This window comes from Ursus arctos, unplaced genomic scaffold (genome assembly GCF_023065955.2).
Source record: "Ursus arctos isolate Adak ecotype North America unplaced genomic scaffold, UrsArc2.0 scaffold_33, whole genome shotgun sequence".
Taxonomy (NCBI): Eukaryota; Metazoa; Chordata; class Mammalia; order Carnivora; family Ursidae; genus Ursus; species Ursus arctos.
The window spans coordinates 11,511,265-11,539,230 of record NW_026623019.1 but is presented as its reverse complement, the minus strand read 5'-3'; the positions used below and the strand labels follow the sequence as shown (position 1 = coordinate 11,539,230).

Genomic DNA, 27,966 nt, shown 5'->3' with positions numbered 1-27,966 from the left:
GCAGGTGGAGTGATCTACCCAAAATGATACAGCTTGGAAGGACTGGAGCTAGGATTTAAATCCAAGTTTCACCGACTTGGGCGTTTGCATCCCTTTCACCAAACGAGTATGCTAGACTTGTATCTGGAGGACAGAAGCAGGTTGGAGGAGTTAAAGCTAAAACGCAGAGGTTCTGGAAGAATGCTGTGGGTGTCACTGGGCCTACATGTGACGAGAGAAGATAATGCTTTGGAATGTGTTGCAACGAATTGGGTAAAATGATAAACACCAGGGCAGTTAAGGAGATTCGTTTCTCCTAGAAGCAATGGAATAGGATCCAACAAACAAAAAGAAGCAACCAGAAAGAAGAATCTCAGGCTGGAAGGAGGCTGAGAATATGTTTTAGAGTGTAGCCATTGAAGTCCACTGCGTCTTGAGAAATACTAACAGGGACCAGAGAGTGGATGCCAGTGTATGATGGTAAACAGGAGTCACATGAACCAAGTTAACATTTTAAACAGCATCCTGCGTGATTTCCAGTAGAGTAGACTTCTCAGGTGAGGTTTGCACAGGGTGCTGACGATCCCGAAGCAGAGGAGTGGGACCTACGTGTGGAATAGAATGACAGTCCCTGAAGGGGTGGGCGTACAAGAGCACGTCCGTCAAGTGGAGAATGAGACGGCTGGCCCTTGGGCCTCTCCACAGTTTCCGCACCTAATCTCATGGAACTCTGACGTCTGTTCACCTTGCCAGAGAACAGAAATTATAGGGTTGTGTCTGTAAATGCATCAACATAATAAGGTCTTTAAAAATACCTTTGACTCCTATTAAGAATCTACGTATTCATTTTATTGAAAAAGGAAGGAAGGAAGGAAGGAAGGAAGGAAGGAAGGAAGGAAGGAAGGGAGGGAGGGAGGGAGGAAGGAAGGAAAAAGAAAGAAAGAAAGAAAGAGAGTGAATGGCCCCATTAGCAGAGAATGCAGCATTTCATTACTTCCCCTTCAGTCTCCCAGCCTCGCTGGGCCTTTCCCCACCTGCTAAGCTGCCTCCAGGGCTCCAAAGTCACACTGTACCTCCACGGCCTCAACCCTTTCGCCCACACTGTGTCCTATTCTTTGCTATGTGGGCTCTGAAGAGTGCAGATAGGAATAAACTCACTCTCGGTTCCTACTCACAGCCCCGAAGGCCTCCCAAAGCCAGCAGGTGCCTTAGTCAGCTTGAAGCATTGCCTAGAAAAGGCTGAGCTTATATGCCACTTCCCCGAGGGGGACTTTTTCTCCAGAGGTTCCTTGGCCCCCTGCATAAGAACCTCAGCAGCCCTCCTCCACTCCACCCACTCATGCAGACATAACTGAATCCTCCAGTGACAGTCACCAAACCTGAGCCCTGAGTTTTTCTCGGACACCTAGCACTTCAGCCAGTCCTGACAGGATTCAGCCTCTGGAGCTAGAGCCTCGTGAGGATGACACCCCACTCCCAGCCACGGTCGGCCACACACACCCGCTCCTTTCTATAAATCGCTTTATCTTCTTTTGTTTTCTTTCAAAAAGGCAGAAACCAGGGAGGAATATCCCAACTTGGATAGGGTGGGGAGGCGGTGCAGTGGAAAATAGATAAAACCCTCCCAGGGTCTCACCAAACCAAGCACATTAAGGTAGGAGAAAAAGAAGACATGAACTCAGAAAAGAATTCAAGGGGGACCTTGAGATATAGTCCAGTCTATTTTTATATTGGTTTGACCAGTTTACAAGTACAGTCTGTGTCTTCCTTTCCTTTCTACAGACATTTAATCTACCTGGCATCCATTCGGCACCAGTCCACTGTGTGCCCTAGTTCAAGGACCTGAGGCTCAGGCATGAGCAAGAACAGTCCTGAGAGAAGAGATTCCCTTTTTAGCCAGAAAAACACGAGAAACTGGGTAATTGCAAAACAAAACGATGCATCATGACACAGAGGTATAAGCAAAGGACAGAGACACGTATAAGGGTCAAAAGGAAGACAGCATATCACGTTGTTTCCGATATTACAGTCCTTTTTTTTTTTAATTCTTTGAATAGTTGAAAGCTTTGCGGTTAATTTTGTCATGAATTCGGAGCCTGCTTGCTGACCTTGTTCCGTCCTTGGGGCAGTGGGCTTGCGCGAGGGCAGGGCTCCTGGGTCTTCAAAGCCAGAGCACTTCACTCTGTTTCCTTACAGCTGGCGTACATCGGATACCTGATGCTCTTCAACTACATCGTGTTAGTGAAGATGGAGCGCTGGCCTTCCACGCAGGAATGGATCGTCATTTCCTACATATTCACCCTGGGAATAGAAAAGATGAGAGAGGTAACTGCTTTCATAAAAGAGAACATTCGGAGAAAGACGGTGGTTCATTACACCTGTGGGTGGAAGGGAGAGGTGGCTGCTAGGGATCCCAATTAAGCCAGAAACTGTGTTCTCTACTGCTGCCGTAGGAATAACGGACTTGGCCTTGAGGTCTGCTGACAAACCTGGGGAGGCATCACAGTGTGTGGTGTGTTTATAGGGTGCCGCTCCGTGCATGCTTGGGGTTTGCTCTAGCTTTTGCCCACAGAGCTCTTGCCCCAATGTCTTCGACAGTGTTTACGCCTCTCTTTTGTCAACTCTGTAAACAGGACTTCTCAAATTGTTCCATCTTTCCACTTTTAACTCCTACTGCAACCTTTCCTCTGGGTCTCTTTGGACACTGTCATGCAATACCTGTGATTCTTCAAATGGGTTCCGGCAGCTCTGGGAGGAGGAACTATGCTTTTGTTCCTTAATTTATCCTCTGGTTTATTCCTTCTCGACATTTATTATGCACCTGCTCAGCACGAGCCTGTCCACCAGCCTAGGCATCACTGAGGTGAAATGAAGATATTTCTTGTTCTTTGAGTTGAGGCTGTGAGTCCCCCTCATCTCCCCCTAATCCCCGTCTTGTAAAAGGAGCCATCGTAACCCCTCCGCCATAGGACTGACTTGAAGTCAAAGCCAGCCTCAGGGGCCATCAGAATGTGAGCGGCTAAAATGATGTGTTCAAGCAAGGGTCCACCAGAGGGCTCTGCAACCCTGCTCAACCCGCTCCACAAACCCATTCCCTAGGCTGGAGGGAAGGCTGGCTCCTGCGGTGTGATGATTCTTCTGCATTTCCCCCTGGAACCACAGTCAGCAGGCAATTTCTGGAAGAATTACTCTCCGTCAAGTCCACTGCACCCTCAGGAGCTCTGGAACAATCCTACTCATTATACTATAGTGAGTGGGAAAATATATCGGGCTCCACAGAAGAAAGGATTCCTACAAATTCATAAGTTCACCCTTGCCTTCATTACCAGGACCGGTTAAAAGACCCTTGGTATCTTAGGTTATAGCTCTCGAATGTTCTTTTCCAGAAAAAGATGCAGTATCTATTAGATGCCATCATACTGGATTCCCCCCACCCCCAAAAATCTCTCAAATATACTTAGAGCCCTTCTTTTGGGTTTTTAAACTGCTTTGGGGATAATTAAATTCTAATTGGCATGTCCCCATCCTGAGAGTTTGAAGGTATACACTAGTCCCATTTTACGAGACTGGATTTTTTTTTTAATGGATGCCTTCCCTGGCCTTATTCTAACTGACGGTCTACTCATAGGTCTTCCTATTCACAGTGCCTTCTACTTCCTGACCAGGGCTGTGGATTTCCCATTTGTGAACTGAACAACTGTAATAAATTTGCTGTGGTCTTTGTGTAGCTCTCTGAGAACTGAGGCCTGCTACTGCTAAGGGCTCTGCTGCTACCAAGTGCCAGCTCCTCTCCCGTGATTTAACGCCCTGATGCATACATAGTCCTTCCCCATGATAAGCAGAAAAGGGAAAGACTTGGGCAGGGAGACTGGAATCCCTTCAGGGACCAGACTGGAAGAAGACAGGGAGCAGTCTGTACTCCACGGACTGTTCTGGAAGAGGCTGCCAAGCAGGAGGACTGCCAGGAACCTCCCGGCCTGGATATCCATTTCTCCTGAGGCGGCATGTAACAGCGGACAGGACAGGGCTCTGCAGGCTCGGGTCAGCAGGGGGTCAGCCCAAGAGTCCCCGCTTCGGAGGACACCGTGCACAGGGAGGCGCTGACCACCTTCCTGTCCGACCTTTTCCTGCTGGCCTGGCGCCCTCCGCCCCGCCCGGTGTCCCTGGACCCGTCAGAGATGCTCAACCGCCCCGAGGCTGAGGACCCCACAGGTCCCGCCTCCGCGTCTCCCGCAGCGCGCGGGCACGCAAGATCCTGGAAACGTGGAAAAGTCTGTAGGCTTCCCGGCCTCCCGATATACAAGTAGAGCTTTGTGGTTTCACAGGCGGCCCTCCCATTCCCAGCACCACATACTTCTGCGCGCAGTCACCAAAACAAGCCGCGGGGATCCCTCTAGAGCCCGGACTGTTTACAGCGCGCGTGGGCGGACGTCCTCCCGCCCGGACCCTCCTCCCCGTAACCCCGCGAGGGCACGGCGCGGCCCGCAGGCACGCCCCCTGAGGCCACGCCCTCTCCGCGGCCACGCCCCCTCAGAGCCTGTTGGGAGAAGTTTTCGGGTTGGGGTCTCCGCGCTTCCTCTTCACCGCAGCAGCTCCGCCCTGGCCTCTTTTGTTTATGTTGAGATTTCACAAAAATTTTGTGCTGTTTAAAAAATGAAGCAGTCAACCTTTGTGTTGACCAGTTAGTTGTAGGAAAGTGTGGACCCAGGGTTAGAAAAACTCCAGGTCATTTCCCAACACCCCCCTCCGCCCGCCCATGCGCAGGGAGTTTTTCCTAGTTAAGATGGAGCCCGGTGAGAAGCCACCAGGACGACAGCAGGTGCGGGAATCCCTGATGGGTAGGACAGTGTCCTCAACCTGTCGTCACTAACTTGACCTGGGAACTTGTTAGAAGAGCCCCACAGGAGGCACACCGAAGCAGTCTCCGGGGATAGAGCGCAGCCATCTGCGCTTTCACCAGCCCTCCAGGTGATTCTCCTGCATGCTCAAGTTTAAGAAACCCTGGGCTGGGCTTTAGGAATGCAGCACTGCAGAGGAGGAAGCAGGGGGCTACCAGCTGGCTCCGGTATCGCGCAGCACTCCAACCCCTCATCCTAAAACCTCCCTTCCTTAATATTTCAAGCCAAGGTAAGCCACTGAAAGGGACAGGAGGATTCCAATAAATAGCTGCAGATTAGACCTACCCCCTGTCTTTGCTTTCCTCTCCTTTGAGAGGGGGTCCTGCGTTAGGAAAGCAGGGCTGGTGAGCTCAAAGGGAGGGAAGTCTCAGGGTAAACACAGGATTCGTGAAGGTAGCCCAGCTCTACAAGCCTCACTAGGCCGGCCTCCCTGGCTCCTCACATCCGCTGGCAAGCTGTACTGTGGGATGGGTGGTAACTCCCACTATCCAACTGTGCATTTCATAGAGCCTGTGTGGCAGCAGTGCCCCACCAGCCGGTAATGATATAGGAGGGAGGGGAGAATTGCTGTGAGGTAGGTGTCTATGGAGCAGTCAGTCAACAAACATTTATTGAGAATCTATTATGTAACAGGCCCTGGGGAACAAAAGGTCTGCCCTCAGAGTTTACAGTCTAGTGGAGATGATGGTTAGGTAGACAGTCACATACAACATATTTACATGCATACGGAAGTTAATTCCATATAGTGATAAAATCTTCAAAACCTAAGATAGGGTAATAATATATTAGTGACTGACTTGGGGATGGGGCGGCCCCTGCAGGTAGGGTAGTCAAAGAAGGTCTTCCTAAGAAGGTGAAATTAGAGCAGAGATGTGGAGGACGAGGAGGAGCCAAACATGTAAATATCTGGGAGAAGAAGATGCCCAACGATCCAACAAGCGCAAATATCCTGAGCATAGAACGGACTTCTGCTGAAGAGCACACCACTGCGTCTGCAGGTGTGGAATGGCAAGAATAAGGTGGGATGTGAAATGAGGCCACCAGAAGGAGTTTGGATCTTTCTCTATTTGTATTGGAAGCCATCAGGCGATTTAAATATTCACTTATCACAATTTGCTTTAGTTTTTGTTGTTGTTATTTTTCCTCATGCATCTCTCAAGTCTCTCTTTTTTTGATTGTGGTATAATTTACCTGTAAGAAAATGAACAACTCATAAGGGTCCAGCTTGATGAGTTTCTGTCTACCCATACAACTGTATAATCGCCACCCAGATCATGGCTTCGGTTTTTAAAGATCATTCTGTGCGCTCCTCAGAGAATGGAGTGAGCAAGGGTGGGCAACAGTGGTGGCAGCGATACCAGTCAGAAGGCTGTTGCAATCAGCTGGTTGATGTGATAGGACTTAGAATAGAGTGGCAGCAGTGGGTAGTGGTGAGAAGTGGTTGGATCAGATTGTATTTAGAAATAGAGGTGATATTGATGCAGTTCTCTGGATGTGAAGAGAAGACCGAAGGAGTCCTCCCTGGGGATCTGAATAGCTCAATATGGTGGCACTGAGATGGAGCAGAATTTCAGAGATTTACAGTATATTAGGAATCAGTAAATTTTATAGCAAAACCCTAATGCGTGTCTTAGAATTGTGAGGCAACCCAAAGGAGCAAACTTCTTGCTTATATTTGCCTCTGGAATGTTTGTATCTGCATGGCCTCGGTTTAGCTCAGTTGTATATTCATAGCATGCATGTATTCAACTAGACGCAGGTAAACAAAACAAGCGACTGATGTCGACTACCACACCAGGCACTTTCCAACTGGACTGAAATCATAGACTGAAATCAGACCTAAGCCCACTCTCTTTCCTGCCTTTTAGATACTGATGTCAGAACCAGGGAAGTTGCTCCAGAAAGTGAAGGTGTGGCTGCAGGAGTACTGGAATGTCACCGACCTGATAGCCATCCTTTTGTTCTCTGTGGGAATGATCCTTCGTCTCCAAGACCAGCCCTTCAGGAGTGACGGGAGGGTCATCTATTGTGTGAACATCATTTATTGGTACATCCGACTACTAGACATCTTCGGCGTGAACAAGTACTTGGGCCCATATGTAATGATGATTGGAAAAATGGTAAGCAGGATCCTCTGATTCCATGTTATAAATTTGCAGAAGAGGAGTGGCGATAACCGGAAGAGGAAAATAATTCATTTGGGCCTGTTGTGACGGCCTGAGATGGTCCCGGGGGTGTTTTATTTATTTATTTATTTTTCATTCCTTTTGAGTGTTTGGGAGTTTGACTCTGTCTATATACATCACTGGAAAATTAACCATCACTCACCCATTTACTTAAAGAAAAACATACACAGATCATCTCTTTTGTGCTAAGCACTAGAGTAGGAGTTGGGTGTATAAAGGAGCTCATTCCGTGAGATCAAAGATGAGAGAAAGAGAAGTAATTACCGTACGGTGTGCGAATGCTGTGACAGAGACGCATTTAAGTATTAAGGAGCATGGAAAAGACAATGTAGGGCAGGGAAGGCTTCCCAAGGAGGTTACATTTTAGCTGGATCTTGCAGGAGGAGTCCACTCCAATTTTTTAACAGAGTTTTCGATTTGTAACATGTTTTCTTTTTTTTAATAAAGTGCTTGAAAAATGCCTTTCCCTACACAAAGGGAAGAAAATATAATCTATTTTAGCTGAGTTGAGTTAGGTTGAATTTGAGTAAATGTCCCTTACTTCACCTTTACAAGGCATACATGGAAAAAAGCCAAATATCTCCCTCCTGCCATGGTAAACACCTCTTACTGAAAAACCTCTGCGCTAGTAACCTCCACTCCACTTCTACTCGTGAGCTGTTGAAAACCAACCGTTAGTCAATAGATGTCCTCTATCATTCTCAGTCAAGTTTTCCTATATACATCATCGCTGCTGACCTTTAGGTCAGCAAATCAATATTTGCTATTATTAGTAGTAGTGTGCATGTGCATCTATAACTACTGAAATGCATCTTAAATAACCAAGACTCTTCCCACAACAGCACTGACAAACACATGCAAAGAGGAGAATTCGAATCCAAAAGGAAGGGATTGTGAGACCTTGGGCAATGTATTTAAGCTCTTTAAGACTTTGTTTACTCATTTAAAGTAATTCTAATGAATGCAAGGGTGTATCTTGCAAGGTTGTTGTGATGATCAGAAATAACAAGCTCAACAGCTTCTAGGGTCTGGTTCATAGTAGGTAGTTGATAAAATTGCGCCTGTTGTGTTTGAGTTCGTTTTATGTTTGTTGAAGTATAAAAAAGGGGGGAGGGGAGAATTGGTGAGCATGGTTAGTCTGCTCTATTCTTAACCCTTTGCTACAAAAGCTTGAGATTTATAGCACCAGTATTGCTTAGGGGAAATATCACCAAGCCCATTCTAGAGAGGAAAATTTGAATTCAACGAGCCTGAATTATTTACTCAAAACCGAATCCCAGTTAATTGGGATTTTTGACTAGATAAAAAATGTGTATCTTACTCTGTTGCACAGCCTGTTATATAATCTTCTCTGTGTTTTAGTAATGAATTTGAGATTGTGGTAAAGATTCGGATGTCTAAAAGCAGAGACTCTCAACTTAGAGTCTTTGGGAGAGATTTAGGAGAAGGGATTGGTGGACCCTCCACCCGATTTATATATAAAAAAATACGTGGGTGTATGAATTTCCTGAACAGAGAGGATAAGCTTCCATGAGATTCTCAAATGTATTTTCAAACGGACCCAATGAAAGTGAAGAATTATAACAGCGACAAAATTAGGCCAAGTTTTCTCAACCTGGACCCTATTGATATTTCAGATTAAGTAATTCTGTGTTGTGGGGGCTGTCCTGTCCATCATAGGATGTTTAACAGCCTCACTGGCTTCTACCCACTAATGCCAGTAGGGTAGGTGCACACACGCGCACACACACGCACACACACACACTCTTACAACAACAAAAACATCTCCAGACATTGCCATATGTCCCCTGGGGACACAAGTGCTCTCTGTTGAGAACCACCACACTAGACAATTACATAATCTGATGGCTTGTTTTTTCTAATTGATCGGTTGCCTTGTTTTGTTTCAGTAAATAAGATCCGAAGTCTGAAGCCAGCCAAATATATTACTTTAAAAAGGTTGGGTGTCATTGAAAGACTTGAAATATCTAAAGTCACACTAAAACAGCAAGCTTATTGTAAAATCCCCGTCTATCATTTTAATAGTGGCATAATTATCCCCAGTTTTGACTTGAATGAAACCTTACTATGGAGTGAGCAAGAGAGATGTACCGCATTTTCTCTACCTTCCAACTTATGAATGATTTCACTTATCAGTCAAGAATAAGTAGAAAAATGAGTATATTTGGTGGCTTTGTTCTCTTTCGTGGAGCTCTTAAGATACTTAGTTCAATAATTGAGTCACTGATCCAGAAGGTGGGTAGAATATGCCTATAGAATTTATCACTGAGCCAGATGGACTGCTAGGCGGGAAGCTTAACAAAATGTGCCCAGATGTGATTATTCTGAAAGCCCCTCAACATTAGAGAGTCCCTATTCGGTACTAAATAGCCAAGTAACTCACTGTGCCCTGTGGTAAGGGACAGACAGACAGCCACTAAGATACCTGGACACAATACTGATCAAATAGGATTCCAACTGATCTTTAAATTCAGGATCGCTTACTAGAATCCTGACCCCTTTCCTTCATATTCCACTTCGCAATGCAATTCTCTAAGCCTAGGACTCAGCTCACTTATATAATGCAGAGTAAAAACAACAATAATAATAGCTCTCATTTACTCTGTGCCAAACACCATGTCAGACGTATCATCACTACAACCCTATGAAATGGCTTTTAGTATCTTTGTTTGGCAATGAAATAAACTGAAACTGGGCAAAGAACAAAGGCAGGATTCCAGCTCATATGGGTCGGACTTCACAGCCTGACCATCCAATGCTAATAATAACAACAATACATTAACATTTACAGAGATTTACCCACATTGCTTCACGTGTTACCGCATTTAATCCTTACAAAATTAATATGCATTGTTAGTCTCTATTATCCCCATTTTGAAAATGAAGAAAAAAAAGCCAAGATTAAGGAACTTGCACGTGACCACCTAAGCTCTTTTATTATCAGAGTCAAGATGGAAACTCAGGTGGTCTAACACCTGTACAGGATGCAACCAACGGATATTTACAAGAGTGAGACAGAATCAGCTCTCTTCTTATTGAACCAACTGGACAATATAGCTAAAAAACAGAGGTCCCCAGCCCTAGTTTTTACTAATAACGTTCTCTTTCTGCACTCTACCAAATTTCGGTATTTGTGTGGTCTTGGTTTTTGAAATCTATGAAGTTGAGTGGGAAGAATGTTTCTTGTCTTTGGTTGTTTTGGCCCTTTGGGTAGATAGCAGACTCGATCTGAATGAAAACAGTCCTGAGAAATTAAATTAGAACAGTTGCTGTGTGTACTGGCTGCGTTTTCTTGGATCAGACTGGCTCCTAAATTTCATGAGTACATACCTTCCTCTTCCCACCCACCTTTTAATCAAGCCATATACACAACATGAAGGACCGATTGGTGTTTTTTTTTTTTTTTCATTGATAGAACTTGTTGTAAATAAAGGATGAAAGAATTTTACAAAATAGGGGATGAATAGGCCTATATTTCCTATAAAACTGTTTCAGCACAACTGGCTTGTTCACTTTTAAGAGAGTTCTGAGGCCACTATACTATGAAAGGAATAACCAACTAAGTAGCATATATTTTTAGAAACAGCGAACAAATGTGAATGAACGTCAAGTTTTGAGGGATTCTTATTTAGTCTCAAAGTCAGACGACACTTGAGAGCAGGGTTTGAAAGTTGCCTTGACAGTTGATTAATTGACCTAAAATATATTGAGCCCCCAGTGTCCTCAGGCAAAGAGGAAGGCTCTAGTGTTTTACTTCTAATAATAGGCACCATGGAATATATTCTTTTAAAATAAAATTTTAAAGCAAATTTAAAGCCTTTATTATCATTGATAAAATTATCATTAGTGTCTCTTTGTGGATGGGTATCCCTTCAGGAAGTTTGATATCCAAGAGAAGGTCGTCTGTTGTATTAGATGGTCTGATGTGAGGGATAGAAGCCAATCTCCAGCTAGTTTAAGCCCAGCAGGGTTATACTGACTGGTAGCAGGGCAAAATGAAACAGGCCCTCAACCACTGTCAGGACATACCCTCTCTCTGTCTGGAATATCGGCTTCATTCACTCCTGATCAGTTTCGCTAGTGGAAGCCTCAGCCTTAGACACTCTGAATTCATATCATTACAGAGAAAGAAAGGGAGCTTCTCTCTCTCCCAGCTTCAGTTGAAAAAAATCCGAAGAAAGGATTCTGGTTGGCCCATCTTATGTCACATGCCTACCTCCTATCACTGTTGCCAGAGGGTGAGGTACCGGGATTAACCTAGCCTGGAAAAGACACCTCTCTTTGTGGCCAAAATGGGTGGGAACTGCTTCTAAAAGAAGGAGGCAATGGGTTCGGGCCAGGCAAAATAATAGTTATTACATCCCCATCTATTTTTGGTGATAAAAGGAAAGTAATTTGGCATATGAGAAACAGATCCCAGATAATATGTATCATGAAAACAAGCAAAAAAGAAAGGAATCAAGAGGAACAAGAGATAACATTGTGCTCAAATGCAGTCAAGAGAATTTTATAAACATGTCAAGATGAAAATCCAACATTTCAACAGCAGACACAGAAATGGGCCATGAGGCAACCTGATTCTATTGCCTACCAAAACACCTTCCATGACTGACAGGATATGCTGCAAGAGAATTAAGTACAGAAAGAATGGTTCTCTGAGGGACTGGTTTGTGGTACAATACCGGACGATGAGGTGGGGGCCACAAGAATAGGAAGATAAATGATGGATATTTGGGTTGTCCTAGCTTTGTTATTAAATGTTTCTTTTCTTGAGCGTTCCAACTCTTCATTAGCCTTTCAACCTTAGGGAATTTACAGCACTGCAGTAGTTCTTGAAATAGTGCAATTATCCCAATTTCAATTTTGCTAAGAAGAAAGAGACCCAAGGAGGACATTTGCCCTTCCCAGGAACAGAGACAAAATTAGTACTAGATTCATGGAGAGACCTGAGCTTCACATGACTCCCATGCCTAGTCTTGACTAGATGGCACAGACAACAATGAAAAATGAGGGAGTTCCATACTGTGTGTGCTTTTTTAAAAATGATTTTTGAGTTACTGGTGAAGTTCTGTGGACATTGCTTCAATAGACCAAGTGTTCTCTTTCTTACTTGGACACAGCTATCTATGTATCCCTTAGCAATAGTGTTAAAAGTGAAGCCCCTTCAAAGGTTTCCATCAGTGTTGGTGTCATAGGAACATTCAGTCATATGGATTTTCTTTTGTTTCTCCCTCTGCTTCCCCACCCTTCCAGATGATAGACATGATGTACTTTGTCATCATTATGCTGGTGGTACTGATGAGCTTTGGGGTCGCCAGGCAAGCCATTCTCTTTCCCAATGAAGAGCCATCATGGAAATTGGCCAAGAACATCTTCTACATGCCCTATTGGATGATTTATGGGGAAGTGTTTGCGGACCAGATAGACCGTAAGCAAGTTTATGATTCTCATACACCAAAGTCAGGTATTGAACCTCAATTGGGTCATGTCTTTTCTGAGTTCATTTGTTTGTTCTCAATAAATGGCTCAAGATAGAGGACCGATTCCTAGCTTGCTATCTTGGAGGAAAAAAACAATTACAGAAGTCGAATATACAGTTTTCACAAAGTAGTCCTCGGGTGTTTCTGCAGGTATGTCCTTTCTATGACACAGATCAATATCTGACATCCCAAATTTGATCAAGAACAATATCAAAAGATCTCAGTTATTTGGGGATTCAAAATCCTAGGGCCATGTGTTGAATATTTCAATATTATTAATATACAATTACTCCCCACCCCTACCCCAGCCCCCAGCCTGTAAAAACTAAATTCCTTGGGTTTGACTTCAGAACAAATAAATAATTCTCCATTTTGCCATCAGAATTCAGGAGGGCAAACATCTGCATGGTGTTTTCCTTGCAATGGAAAATATTCTTCAGCTCCTTTCCCCACTGTCTTAAATTATGTGCTATTGAGACTCAAAAGAAGCTAGTATTCATTGCCTGGAAGTATGGAAAATGCCTTAGGTTATAAACTGAGTTGCTTGCTGTAAATGCCAGGGAAAAAAACAAAACAAAACAGTATCTATATCATGAAATGAGTCAGTGTGAGGAGCGAGCGCCAGCAGACCCCCCATGTTTCATGCCCTAATAGATGCCGATTCTCTATAAGAAATACTCTCTTATACAGAGTTTGGAGGTAGTTGTATCCTAGAATCTGTTCCAGCCTTTTATTTGGACCAAATGTCAGGGCACACCAGGCACTGGGAAATTATTTGGGAAGAAAGCATCGGGAAAGAAGTATCTTCCAGTATGGAAGAGCTGAATCCCTGAAGCAACTATTATTTCTCATTTTCCCTGCGAAGTTTAGCTCTAGAAATAACATCCCTCCAACATTGTCGAACTAACATTTTTGAAACGTTTTTTGCTGACAAGCCAGCCATCTGAGCCCTGGACTGTGGACACGGATCGGGGTTACATAACCAGGTTTGGGAAGAGCAGGAGCAGAGAGCAGTCGGCACCCCCCCTCCCCTCGCCCCTCCCCCCGGCCTATCCCAGGTAGGACTGACACCAAGTAAATAAGGCACAAGTACTAGAGAGCGTGAGCCCTCTGGGCCTGTGAGGGACATGTGTGCGCTGGCAACAGGACACATTAATATGTCATTTCCCCCCCTGTGATGGATTTTGAACAAATACCTTTCTTAAAATGAGTCATCTGAGGCAAGAAGGCTTTTTGGAACACCTAATTGGAACAAATACTCATTTCAGGAGACTTGGCCAATCTCACTGAGGAAGAATTTTAACTCCATCTCCTGGTTGTAATATCTTTGGTTGGCAATGTGCAGCCTTCACTGAGACAGCTTTCCAGGGCCTGGGGAAAACCCTTTGGGGACCCTCCTTTCAAACGGTCCCTAAAGGCAAAATAACGTAAAAGCCCATCTATGATCACGCTCCTTGGAGATTAAATGTATTGTTTTCCCTCAAGAAATTGCTTTCCACGTACATCGTTTTGCCTTTTTTAGTTTTCCTTTCTTCCCCAAAATGAGATTAAAACCCCATGGGTGTTTTGACAGTGCAACATTTTGGGAGGGGAGAAGGCAGGAAGGGTAGGTGTGTTTTATAAATGGGATTCTGTCTGTCCCTCTACAAGTGGCCATTTATTGATGTTGTACTATGAGCCCAACCTAGTGCAACAGACACCACCATCTGGCTGAATAAGAGGATTTATTATTGTTATTTTAAAAGAAGGGCTGATTGTAGTTTAGAACTGGAACCCCACCCCCCACCCCCAGAGATGGAAGAGAGGTGTTTTGTGTGAGTGAAGTATGAAAATAGCTATCCCTTATTGTTCATTAGATCTGTGGTGCTGTACGTGTGTGAGAATAAATTTCTACCCCAAATCTCAATATAGACCTGACCTAGCCTTGGATGGATGCAACCTTCATGATACCTTTCCCCAACTTACCTTCCTTCTTGACATTCCAAAATTGGCTGCAATGGTAGCCACTGTTCTAAGCTAAATCAGCCAGTTTGCTGTTTAGAGTGCTAAAGAGTATTTGTCCTTTCTCAAATGGACATAGGAGGCTGCCCCCAAATCTGTCATTACATTTGGCCAAGGTCATTGAACATCCATCCCTATCTTTAAAAGAATTCGATTTTCATGTTATGGCACTGGACAAGACCAAGGGGCATTGGGTGACTGCCCCACCTAACCACTCAGAATTGCCTGGGAGACCCAAGAACCGAGCTGTTTGAGAAAGGTACAAATCATTTACGCTGCCCTACGGTGTCTTGCCTCTTTTCTGTGCCGTGTCCAGGCTGGTCTGTGAAGCATGTGTTCAGGCTGATTGGATCTCATATCCACCTGGACCCGCGACCCCGCCTGGGGTCTGCCAGTCCCATCCTGGGGAAGTGCCCCTGTGGGGGCCTCTCCGGTGCTGCTCGTTCACAGACACCTTCTCAGAGTGACTCATTTCTAATGTGCTGCACGTGCTGCATATCTAACTCCTTTTGTTTTGAACTGCAAAACTGCTGAACCCATTTCATGTTTGGGGAAATAATCTTTCTTGGGACGAATGTACATGGATGTATAATGGGGCCCAAGGGGTGGCTTATTAACATCTGTCTTCTACCTCAGCAGGGAGTACAGCTTTAATGCCCTCATTTCCGGGAGGCAGTGTTACTGAAATACAGATTTTTTATATACATTTTTTTCCTTGTAGTTTGTCCTAAACCCAGAGACTTTTTCAGTAAGGCCTAAAGAGCTAGAATGAGACTTCTGAGGTTACTTTCCAAATGTGCTTAAAGACTGAAAGCAAAAGAAATAAGAAAGAATGGAGTCACTGTAAAATCACAAAATAATGTAGGGGGTTTTCACCTCTAAACTAGGTTAGATTAACACAAACGGTAGTCCGGCGTGAATCTCAATTATCTGTGAAGCTAAAATATTTGCTTTGTGTCAGGAGCGGATGTGCGTGCAAGGTCGTGATTTGCAGCAGCAGATAATGAAACTGGGAAGGGACAGTCATGGTCCGCTCTGCCAGGGTGTTTTGCCTAGCGCCCTGATGAACTAATGAGAGATGACCTTGCCGTTGTCATTAGGTTGATGTTTAAGTTCTATATAACAGCAGCTCTCTAAGACCCGATCTATGGGCTACCGTTCAGTGACTCGGGCCCCAGCTTGCTAAACGCATTGCTACCAAATGATGACATCCTTTTAAGTGTCTCATTAAGGTGACCCGTATTGCATGGCATCTGAGAGCTGGTCAGGATCCCACTAGAGCCTGAGGGGGGAAAAGCCACTTAGAGAAAAGGAGCAACAGAATAAATTTCCAGCACACTCATGCCAAGGCCAGGGCAAAGCTAATATTAGAGGGACTCTCACCAGTTGAGAAATCTGGTTCCATGGTGTCTGAGGTACCTAGAAATACACCTCTGTTGGCCGAGAAGATGGGGTGTCTCTAACTTCCTTGAGCCTCTGAATGAACGAAACTTCCCTTTATTCACAGGGCACCCTTGTGTTGCCTGCCATACACACAGATTACCCAGGCTGTACCGGGGCAAGGGGAGAATGAATCACGCTCTTGAATGCATTAAATCAGGGTCTAAATTTAGTCCTTCTTTCTGCTGCTCTGAGTATTTTTACAAGTTTGGGTACTAATGTGAAAGCAGACTATCCAAAACTTACTTTCTACCATAACCACTTAATATTATTTGACTGTTCCCCTTGGCCCAAATTAACTATCCAATCTACTTAATGCATGGGTCAGTTTTGTTTTGTTTTTTTTCTCTTACTGCCTAGGGCTTTCCATCTGAAATTGATAGGTAATCTGGAGTAAGAGGCTTATTTTTGTTGTGGTTTGGTTTGGTGTTGCTCTATTTTATTTATGTACTTATTACAAAAGTTTCTGCTATTTAAAAAACAAACAAACAAAAACCTCGGTCTTTTGTACCCTTGGTGTCTCTGTGATGTTGCCTGGATTTGAAGCGTTGTTTTTGTCAGGAAACAAGGAGCCTCTATGTACATGTAAAGCTAAAACATTGCCTTGTTTACTTTTCTGTCTCAAATTATGTGTTCCTCACTTCACATGTAGAAGTTAGGATAGCTCGAGGCCGGTCTCTAAAATATGCCTGCTTACGGCAACGCTTAGAACAGCACGAACAGAGAAGATGGCTATTGTTACGCATCCGGATCCTTAGACTCCACTTCTGGAAATTCAGGGCTCTACAGCTGTTTGGTATTCAGGACTGACCTTCTCTCGTGGATTCAGAGCACACTAATGCCTAACGGCTATAGCGTGGGGAGTGTTGCCTGACCAAAGGAAGTACTTTGGAAAAGAAAAACCTGAGCCAGTGCCAACTTTTGGGAAAGGGGGAATTGTTTTGCTGGGTTTTGTTTTCGCAGATTGCTAAGGAAGCAAGCCAGCAGAAGGCACCACCCCCCTTTTTCTGTCCCTGAAAGTCAGTTTACATTCTAGAGAATACGCACCCCACTTGTTTGCTAATGCGGACTGAGACTTAGTGAGCTTACAAACAGCAGAGCTGTCTGCAGGCAAGCCTTTGGGATGATTCAGTACGCTATAGTAATCAACATTTGTTTCACTATCACAGTATTCATTTAGCTTTTGCTCACAGGTTAGGCTCCATTTTTAATCCATTCATTCTTCATTCAGTGGTTATTTATTCTGATCCTACTATGAGCCGGACACTGAGGTAAAGAGATGCACATGACAGAGTATATTGTCTTTAAGGAAGTTTACCGTCCAAGAGAGGCAAACTGACATTGACAATATATATGTGGAGACGGAGCCCCCAAAGAAAAGTAGTCGGTTCTTCCTAGGGTGAGAGATGGGGGCACAACAGATGAAGCCTTGCAAAGAATGGAAAGGTTGAGCTGAGACCTGAAATATGAGCAGATATTTGCGGGGCAGATGGGAGCAGGGGGGTGTGAAGGAGAAGAATGGCATTCCAAACTGAGACTCAGCATGGACAGTTCCAGGCACAGCAGGCAGTTTAATATGGCTGACTGTAGGGTGAGAGGTGGGAGGCAGGAAGCAGGACAGATGGGTCTGAAGAGAGAGACAGGAGTATAGATCTTGGAAGACTTATACTCCATGTTCAGGGTAGTACCATGATCTGACATGTTTTAGTGAGCGCTGTCAAGCAAAAATATGAAGATGGGAGGAGGTGAGAACACACTAGCTAATGCAGTAGCAGTTGGGATGGCGAGGATAGGCAGCCTGAGACTTTAAGAAGGTCAAATCAGAAGGACCTGGGCAGAAGTCAGATGGTGCACAGGGTGGTAATGGGGAAGTGGATGAGGATTTAAGATGGAGGAGTTGAAGGTCACTCTAAGGTTTCTGGCTCAGTTGAAAGAATGATGTCATTTAGGGAGATAGAGAACCTAGGAGGAAGAACTATGGGGAGAGGAGATTTGCTCAGTTGGGGTGGGATTGAGTTTGAGGTTCCCATGGGAATTCCAGGAAAACCATGAAGCAGGCTATTTTGAACATGGATCTCTGGAGCTAAGTAGAAAGAGCTGGACCGGAGATACAGGTCTGGGGATCAAGAATATAATTCTAGTAAAAGCCATGCAAGTGGGTAAGCTTGCCAGGGAGCACAAGTAGAGAAAGAAGGCCAGAGCAGAACAGTAGAATGGAGGAGTCAACAGTATCAAAAGCAAGAGAGGACAACAATTAGCCGAATATTTAGAAAAAGTTCATTCAGCTAGACCTTTGGGAAGTCACTGGTAATTTTGGCCAGAGAATTTTCATTTCAGGAGTGAATGCAAAAACAAACTACAGTGATTTAAGAGTAAATGAGCAGCAAGGCAAAGCATCTACTAGGGAAGAGAGAGAGAAGTGTTGTGTCTGTCTGGGTGACGGTGGCAAGGGGAGGAGGAAGATCAATGAGTGGGGCTTTGAGACAAAGAGTAATGTTTTGTAATCACCACTCAGGAAAGTCACTAAGTACACTTCAAAGGATTGCTTAGGGCCACCTATTTGCATAGTTAGGTTTTCTGTTTTCTCATCAAGACTCAGCAGCCCAGATCAGGAAAAACAAATAGCTGGATTAATCCAAGATTGAATCGTTGCTGTGCCAATATGGCAGAAAGAAAGGAGACTAGGTTTTTTGAAGATGCTTACAAGGGTTTCAAGTTGTGCATTATGAGGTCTAAGATGGAAGAAGAAAATAAAGGTATAATGTTGGTAAGTGCGTAAGAGGAAGAAGGACCAAAGGATGAGAATCCTGGCCTGAGTACCAAGTGCTTTGGGAACTAAGGATCCCAAGAGGTGTGCTGGTAAGATGTTGTGGTCAGAGAATGGTAAACTGATATTCAGAGTGCAGAGGTAGACCAATTTAGGAGAATGATAAGGTCCAGAATGGATTCCAGGATATGCTGGAATTGAGGTCAAGCATCTTGAAGCTAGGTTCTTCTGTGTTTGTCACTGCAGCTGTCGAAGTGTCCATAATAACAGGAGAGAGAGTGGACAGGAAGACTTTGATCAGAATTACCTGAAACTCAAAGGAGAAAGGGCTTTTTGTACAAGAGTGAAAAGCAGCGGGTCGGAAGAGGCAAAGAGTCAGTGATGGTGCAGGCATTACTTCCGGGAGCCACGAAGCTGGATGTACAAGAATGTGCGATTTTCATGTGAGAAGGTTGAAGGAAGTGGTGTCTTTTTGTAAAATGGGATTTAGTTAAGGCAAGAAAATGGGGACTGGGGTTGTAGAAGTATAAGAAAGCAGAGGAGTATGTGTTCGATGAAAGGGTGTTCCAGAAGGCTCTGGGGAAAGAGAGGCAAGGGAGAAATGATGAGAAAATTCTGTGGGCAGAGAGCCCAACATCACATGAGGACAGAAGCATACGGGCGGATAGTTGACCAGAGGAACTTGCACTGTCGAAGCGGAGGCTGGTAGGTAAGAGAAGTAGGGTGGGAATAACTATTTCGAGTTTTGAAGACTAAAGCCCTAGTAGAATAAGGGGCCAAATTAGGCTAATGGCAGCTAGGTCTCATAGGCAGTCTAGAGCAGCATTTGCTCAGCTTTCCAAGATTGTGTTGAAGATAAATTGTTCTGATGCCCTCAATGGATGGAAGTGGAAACTTTGTGTAGTGACGCAGAACAACCAGATTCTATAGAGGAACCACCCCAGATGGCCTGGAGAATTCTCCTGTCTTGGGGGAGGCTCTCCTTTTGAAATGAGCAGTCGCCTGTGATACTAGAGAAGCATCATCCTTTGTTACCTTTCGCAAGAATGAGCTCTTAGTATCACCCTGGAGTATTCCATTTTTCTTTAACTGCGTAGTTGCTGATACCTTGCCTGTAATTAAATGTAGCGCTTGGCCCATCTTGGCCATTTTCAGCCTCTGTTGTAAACTCTGCCTGTAACAGAGTGTGTTTGGTACATCGTAGGTTCGCCTGACTCCAAAGCCTGTGCTTTTTCTACTTGTATTTCTACAAATACTCCAAGCAGTCCTACATAACCCCATGGAAAATAAAGCACCAGCAGATGGGATATATTTAAAATTTTTGAAACTTTCTCAAAAAAGCTCTAAACCATTTCCCAAAAAGTTTACTTGGGAGAGAAAAGTTAGCTTCCCATCTAGTTGTGGCAACAATTTTGTCACCTGTGGGAGCTAACTTATCACGGAGACAAGAGATATAAAAAGTATGTACCCCTCCACATAGAAGCAAATCAGTGTTTTCTTTAAAACTCTTGTCCTCTTTAGCACATGCAAAAATAAAATGGGATTCTGTAAGATTTAGAGAAAAAACTAAAGTCTCTGGCAATGCTGAATAGTAAGCTAACAGTGAAGGACTTTGGAAAGAGTTCATGTGTGCGCCAGTAGAAAATAACAGAAAGGCGTACTAAGAGCATGTTTAAGACGAAAGTAGTCAGTAAAAACCTATAATAGGGGCACCTAGCTGGCTCGGTCATTAGAGCATATGACTTTTGATACTGGGGTTGTGAGTCCGAGCCCCATGTTGGGTGTAGAGATTACTTAAAATGTTTTTTAAAAAATTTAAAAATTAATAAAAATGGACATAAAAACCAATAATAGTTTGTCCCCTAGTCAGATGCAATTGACTACAGGAAGGGAAAGATAATCACTGTAGATTGAATACTAGACACACCTGCGTGGTATATAACTCAACCCAAAGCGATGCTGAACGTCATCCAGAACAGCATTAAAAGCAAAACAAAAGGGGCTCTCGTTACCTGGTCTGGAGCTGTGGCGTATCTGTGCCTGGGACGCTGCGGATGGTGCTGGTCACTGTCTGTCAGAAAGACATAAATGCATTGAGCCAGAGAAGAGCAGCCAGACTTATCGAAGGAGTGAATGAAAAGCTGTAATTTGAGGACAGATCAGGAAGATGAGGGCTCTTTGCTCCAAAAGATGAAAGCAACCATGTCTGGAGTCTGAGAACTCCCCAAATGAATGTCTGCAGAGAAAGTGCGTATGACATGGGTCCCCAAATCCCAGTGTACTCGAGCCAGGGATCCATTGAAGTATGAAAGTTGTACACTTGGGTCAAATAAAAGAAATGCCATTCTACAGAGTAGGTAGAGAACTTCAGGGATTTATTTCCCCTTGGAGATGTTACAAGAGAAATAATATAATCTCAAAGTGAATTTTGAACATTTTATCTTTTTAATCATAACAAGGGAGACCCTGAACAAAAAGTGGCTTTTTTTTTGTTTTCCCCCTCCAAAATAATTTTCTTTTGAAGAAAAAGGAAAAGGATGAGAGAAAAGAGGAAAAAGATTCTGCTATAGACGCGAGGACCCATGTCATAGAAATGATATGGATGATTCAAAATGGCGTGTAATCCCAAATCACATGTAAGCATTGGTGGAGAAGACACACAGTCTGGCATGTAGCAAATACCGTTAGTCCCCTTACCTAGATCCCCCCGCTTCCCCTTTACCGAAGTGTTGTTCAGACCATCCAGTTTCTGTGTGCTTTGATGCTAAGGGCTCTTGGCTATGAACTTCACCCTGGAGCTGCGGGTACCTCTTCACCACCCAGAGAGCCTCAAGTGCCTGAGAGGTTTTGTACCTCCAGGGCCTGCCTGCTGGGGAGGGAAGGATGACAGGGTATCAAAGCCCAGTTCCCTTGACTCTTGGCTTCAGTGGAAAAGCTGCTATCTTCAGGACAGCATAGTCACTTTTTGAATGTGAAGTGCAATTCATACTCCAAGGATCCCCCGTAGGATCAGGCTAACGCTTGGACTTCATCTGAAATTGCACCTTGTTGGGGTTTTGTTTTTGTTTTTTTCCCCACTGCTTACTCTGTTTCCTCCACTTTCTTCTGTCCAGTTTCCCTTTTGGAGCAGGGCCTTAACAAATGACTTTCACGTGACCCCTTCACATAGGGTCACTCCTGGAAGAACTCTACCTAAGAAAGACACGCAGGCCATGTGTATTGGAAGCTTCGGGACCCTTCCTGGCAATGCAGAGCAGGAGACCATGGGCGCCCAGATTATATATAAAGCAGTTGATCTGGTCATCCATAGTAACAAGGCAACGAGATTCTCTCTCTCGTTACAGATGACAGAGACCGTTTTGCAGCTTCTCCTTCAACGCTTGAAGTTGATGCTGTAACTCAAAGCCTTATGTTCCCAGGAGTTCATGAAGGAGGTCATTCTTGAAGCAGGAAAGTTTATTTCAGCCTTAGGATCTTTTCTACCATATTTCTCAAATCCCTGCTCTGCGCCTGCTCTCCCACCAGGCAGGTCCTACCAGGAAACAGGAGAGGTACAGACACTGTCCTAGTCGTTCAGGAGTTTGTAATCTGAGCCAAAGGGTCAGCAGACTTTTTCTATAAAAGGTCAGGTGGTATTGAGTGCCACACAGCCTACAGTCTAACTCCGCAATGCAACAATAAATAAATGAATGGGTGTGGCTGTGTTCCAATAAAACTTTATTTACTAAAACAGGAGGCAAGCCAGATTTGGCCTGTGGGCAATAGTTTGCTAACTCCTCATCGAAACCATCCAGTTATGCGATGGCATTGGCTTCCTTCCCCCTTACTTCCACTGATGAACGTGTGAAACCAGAGCTCCAACATGGAATCAGTTTTTCCTATTTGATGTTTTATCCAAATACAGAAGGTGACACTGCTTTGTGCCTTTATTTCTTCCCGGAGAAACGTACTCTACCAAATCAGGTACAACAGACCAAAGGGGATGTCTGTGGTTGTTGAGTTAGTGTGCAAGGAAACCACACTGCTTGAGGAGTGGGTATGGTTCCCAGACCACAAATGCAGATGCTGCCAGGAAATCAGCTTCATTTTTTATTATAATTCCACCGATTTCTATTTTGAACACGCATCCCCATAAGCTGGAGGAAAATTGCAACCTGAGGCTCATCCCTCTTTACCTTCCCAGAGGTCGGTTAAGGTTGGATTGGAGGCAGGATGGAGTGGAATTATCACACAGTTAGCTGCTAAAATGTGCATTGCCCCAGTCGGTTTGAGGTCTCATGGATTTATGATGTCTCCCTGCTGTCCCAAATCCTAGACACTTCATCCCTCTGCGATCCCACTACCCCCAACAGAACAGCCAGGAAAACCATGCAGCCTGAGTCCACAAAGCACATGCAAGTTGGCATTCCCTCTCAAACACCCTCACCTGTGTGCACAAACATTTCTCTCTTCTCTCCCCCAGTCCTGCTTCTGCCGAGACATTCGTACCTATCCCTCAAATCCTCCTTTTCATTTTCCCTTCTACAAATGCTCGAAGGTCCTGAGCTCATACATTTGGATCACAAAAGCAGCCAGAGACTCAAAGGCTATTTCTGGATTCTGCCCTACAGCCCCTCCTTCCCTGATACAGAGCCAATACCTGCTTGAAAGACAAGAGGGAAAAATGAGTATTTCAGAAGGCTATTCCACCACACAGATTTAACTGTCTTGTAAGTAAAACAGGATGCTCAAAATAAAAATAAACTCACTGGCATATCTGGAGTTATACTTCAAAGCTCCATGCTTCAAAGGGTGGGTTATATGTAAAGGAATCGTGATCTGGTATCAAAATAAATCATCCAAGTATTGCTATGGGGATTTCTTAAAGTCTCAGAATGGTAGTAGGTCTGGCAGATTCCTCCAGAAGAGCCTTGTTCAGTAGATTCTTCTGCGATGATGGGACTGGTCTAGATCTGCACTGTCCAATCCCTAGCTGCTAGCCACATGTGGTTAGCGAGCCCTTGAAATGTGGCTGGTATGAAGACAGTTAATTTTAAATTGTATTTAATTTTAATTAATTGAAATAGCTGCATGTTGTTAGTGACTACCATATTGGTCAGCTCAGTTCTAGAATATAAAAACCCTTTAAAATGCCAGCCCCGTGAGAAAAGAGACCACCTCTGCCTTGTTCCCTGCTGTAGCCTCAGCATCTCAGACTGTGTCACATAGTAGATTCTCAGAAAACAATGCATGAATTAAACCCCAAGAAGCAAGCAATAGAAAGAGGATAAGGTTCTTGTCTGCTTTGCCCAAAAAATTGTTCTAATTTGAGTTAAGTTAAATACAGTGATAGTGGATTCATGCATCAAAGAAAGAAAGAAAAAAGAAAAGTGAAGTCAGAGGACCCTAGAATTGACAACTTGCTGAAATTTAGCTGAATTTATGTTTAAGAAAAGAATTACAGCCAGGCTCAAGAAATATTTATTGAACAATCCTTATTCTAGTCTGTGTGTAGAAATTACTGCTGGACAGCTATACAGAAGAGAAGAAAGAAAGAAAGGGAAGGGGAGAGGGAGGGATAAAGGGAAGGAGGAGGAACGCAGGAAGGCTGACTGGCCTGCGCTTGCTCGTGGAGGGCAGCTGGGGACGGAAGAGAGGGCTGGGGGCCCAGCAGTGGGACTGGATGAGACCCGTGCAGTCAGCCCTGCCGGCTGTGAGCTGCGCTGCGCTGAGGGGGTTGCCATGCCTCCTGGAACTGCAGGCCTTTCCAAAGGCACAGTGTTCAGACCAAATGCAGTGAGGCAGATGGCTGCTTTCCACTCAAAGCAGAGCAGAGTACGCCCCTTCTGATAACACGGCAAGATTTTAGCTGATCAGTATTAACAGCCACCAAAAAAATAGACTGATCTCCGCGCAGGTTAACTATTAGCAGATAGGCTCACGTGTTCATTGTTTTTCTCGAATGTGGCAGAGTCCAAATAAACCTGCAGCCTCGGTATGTAGGGGGAGAGTAAGGTGCTCCAGATCTGTACAAGATACTGTCCAGTGGAGCGAATAGCTTCCTGTAGCTAGATTTCAGGCCGCGTCTGCCAAGTGATGTTTGACTGAATTGCTTGGCTTTTAGCCAAGTTTGTGGTATCTGGAATCTCAGGCCTGAGGTTCAAGCTGAAGACATGCTTCGCAGGAGACCCCAATAACTTCAGGTCAGACATGGAATTTTGAGTCCTTGTCTGTGACACACTCAGTTGGAGTAGATGACACCCACTGATGGGTTAAGAATAGAGAGGAACAATTTCTTGACCTGGGTTGTGGTTACATGGGTTTTCATTTTATACCGGATGTATATGTTTATGGACTAGTTCTGTATAGAAATCTCACAACGTAAGATAAAAGAGAATAAATCAGGCAACCTGCGATCACATCTTCCAGATTCTAATTTGAATGAGCTCATTCATACAGTGACATTTACTGAGAGCTCCTGTGTGCCAGGCACAGTGCTAGGAGCTGGGGGTCAAAAAGAGATACATTTGTTGCTGTGGCTTTGAAGAAAGTTTACTGGGGAGGACTGACAAGTAAACACATCATTGCAAATCACCATGATACATATTTCCAAGCAATGGATGTATACACTTAAAGAAAACACACTTGTTTGAGGGGTGAGCAGGGGGAGACGTGGCAAAGCAAAGCAAGAGAGGACAAAGTACAGTCAGAGGTATTCTCCTGGGAATAGCGAAGCTGAATCATGAAGAGTTTTCCAGACAGGTGAGGGGAGGGCATTTAGACAGAGGGACTGTCAGGTACAAAGCGAGAGAGGTGACAAGGTATGTCCGGTATAGGCATGTGGAGATAGAGAGACTCCCTCCCTGGACCAGCCATTGGGGTTAGTACCCCCTGCAAGGTGCTCCCAGGCCTCCTTGACCTGGCCTGGGCCAACACATGGCATTTTCTCATTTTTGTCCGGTTTGCTTTGTATATCCCTCACTGGACAATATGCATTTTTGGAGAGTGGGTGCCAGGGTCTGTGTCCATCTGTTTCACCAAGTTTGAGTGAATGAATGGAGAAGAGGTTAGAAAGGGGAATTGTAAAGGGCTTTGTTGGCCAAGCTCAGGAATTTGGGTCATTTTTTTATGGGAAATCACAGCTCACCTTGTGTGGAGCTCCTTTCCAAGTTAATTCTCTAGTTTATGGATTCCATAATCTGTGACTGCCGAGCGGGGAGACTGTGACTGGGAAAATACACAACCAGGACGCTCGTTTCAGGGAAACTAGGTAAGCCACAGAAAGCCCTTTGTTCCCAAATGTCTTCTAGAAGAGAAGTAGCAAGCTTCAAGAGTCATGACATCCCCTGAATAGGTTAAACCTACTGACTCTTCTCCCCTCAGTGTGAAGTATTTGAATCTTTAATCTTAACCCCCAAAATAGCTGAAATCAGTATTCAGGTAAGGAGAGTTAAAATGGGGGCAGGTAAGGAAGCAGATGGCTCAGGCCTGGCGAGGCAGACTTTGAGCAGCCCGAGGACAGCTCAGGCGACTGTGTGCCTGGAGGGCAGAGAAAGGGAGACAGGGCGTGGGGGAGGTTCACAAAGAGAGGTGGTGGCCAAAACAGCTTTGCCTACATTGCAGTTTTGCCAAGGGCCCCGGCGGATGCGCGGCCTGCCTCCAAAAACCATCTTCCGTGCTGCCGGCAGTAAATCGCAATATCCGGATTGCTTGAAGTTCAAAAATCCACAGGCCCTCCCAGTTTAGTCTGAAGGCCCCAAGCTCCCCAGCTCCAGCTTGTCCAGTTCAGCCGGGGTGCCCCTAATCTGCGCCACCTCCCCCCCTTCACTGCTAGAAGACTGCCGGGTGCAGACGAGAGGGAGAAAGAGAGAGAAGACAGTCAAGTGCATTTGGGTACCACCCTATCAAATCTTTTCCTTTAGTTCCTCCTTGGCCTCTCTGCAGGTCTATAAGAAATCTATTTTCCAGGAAACTCAAAGGCCTTAAAGCCCCAGGACCGCCAAGGGAAGCTGGAATACTCCGTTTTCGTGTGACCATGAAATCTCCCACAGCTAAGGTCTACCCCACCGGTTCTCCACCAGGGGCAGTTTCACCCCACCCCCTGCCCCCAGGGGACATTTGGCACTGCCTAGAAGTATTTTCGGTTGTCACAACTTGAAGGGGGCCAGCGGCATCTAATGATAGAGGCCGGGGATGCTACTACACATCTTGGGATGCGAGGATGGCCCCCCCCAAGGGAGAATCAACCACGCCAAAATGTCAGCAGTGCTGAGCTTGAGCAAACCTTGTCTATCAGAATCCAAAATGCAACTTCTTGTTGCTTCTGAAAGAAAAATGGCACGAGAGAGTTGCTCTCGACATCTGCAAAGTCCTCGAAAACAGATCTGAGAAGATCCCAAGTCCTCACAACCTGAAGCCAGGAACAAAGTGCCCTGGCCCCCATGTGCCACCCCTTACAGAGCTCCACCTGTCCCTCTGCTCTGCTCACTCTCTTCAGATCTAAGACCGAGTCGGATGTCACGCAATGATGGCGTCACAATGGCCAACGTGACAAACCACTTTTGGCAAACACCAATAGGTCCCGTCTCCTGCTCTTGGGCACCAAATTTGGATAGAATAAAGCCAACTGCCATTACAGTGAAGAATGAGAACCCAGAGGCCTGAGCGATCACTCAGAATTCACCAGAAATGTTGCTGATCTAGCCGAGGTCTAGCAAACTTCAACACTTCCCTTCCCAAGTATATATCTGAAAAAAGCCAGTGACTTTTTTAAAAACAGGAGAGCCCCATCCTGCACTAACAGAAAAAGTGGTTTGCGTGACCTCAGATGTCCTGTGACATCGTCCAGTTCGGTCAGTCCAGCTCCTCATCTGGGATGAAACGGGAAGGAGACCCACACTCCCTCCCCGTGACCGGCCTCCATAGTGGTAATTACTGCCCAACTTGAGCACCCCTGGACCCGATTCAAAACCATCTTTAAACATTTGCTGGAGCCAGTGACTCTCTCCTGAGTAGACCACGGGGTCCAACTTTACAAAATCGCAGTCCTTGAAGCAAAAGAATGAAGTCTGCTGCGTGCCCTTTTTAATATTCTGAACAAGGGCTTCAGAAGTAAAAGGCCACTATGAACTGAGTAGTTGCAGTGCGGTTCCAGGAAAGCCAGGTGCCGACAGGTACTTCAAAGTCACTTATGCCACCTGAGGAATGTGGTGTTC

At 44.9% G+C, this 27,966-nt stretch overlaps 1 protein-coding gene and 1 long non-coding RNA gene across 4 annotated transcripts in view; one reads left to right on the top strand and one right to left on the bottom strand.

Moving 5' to 3' along the window:
* Positions 1–27,966, top strand: part of TRPM3 (transient receptor potential cation channel subfamily M member 3) — a 262,509-nt gene that overhangs the window by 195,953 nt on the left and 38,590 nt on the right. For all 3 annotated transcript variants that reach the window (XM_057305538.1, XM_057305537.1, XM_057305539.1), the window contains 3 exons: positions 2,176–2,304; positions 6,746–6,997; positions 12,338–12,512. In XM_057305538.1, coding sequence (XP_057161521.1) covers positions 2,176–2,304; positions 6,746–6,997; positions 12,338–12,512 — 556 coding nt within the window. The remainder of the gene's footprint in view (positions 1–2,175; positions 2,305–6,745; positions 6,998–12,337; positions 12,513–27,966) is intronic.
* On the bottom strand, positions 1,994–4,430 carry LOC130542343 (uncharacterized). Its single transcript, XR_008956830.1, has 2 exons — positions 4,334–4,430; positions 1,994–2,280 (listed from the first exon to the last, which is right to left on the bottom strand). It is a non-coding gene; the product is annotated as an uncharacterized LOC130542343 (long non-coding RNA).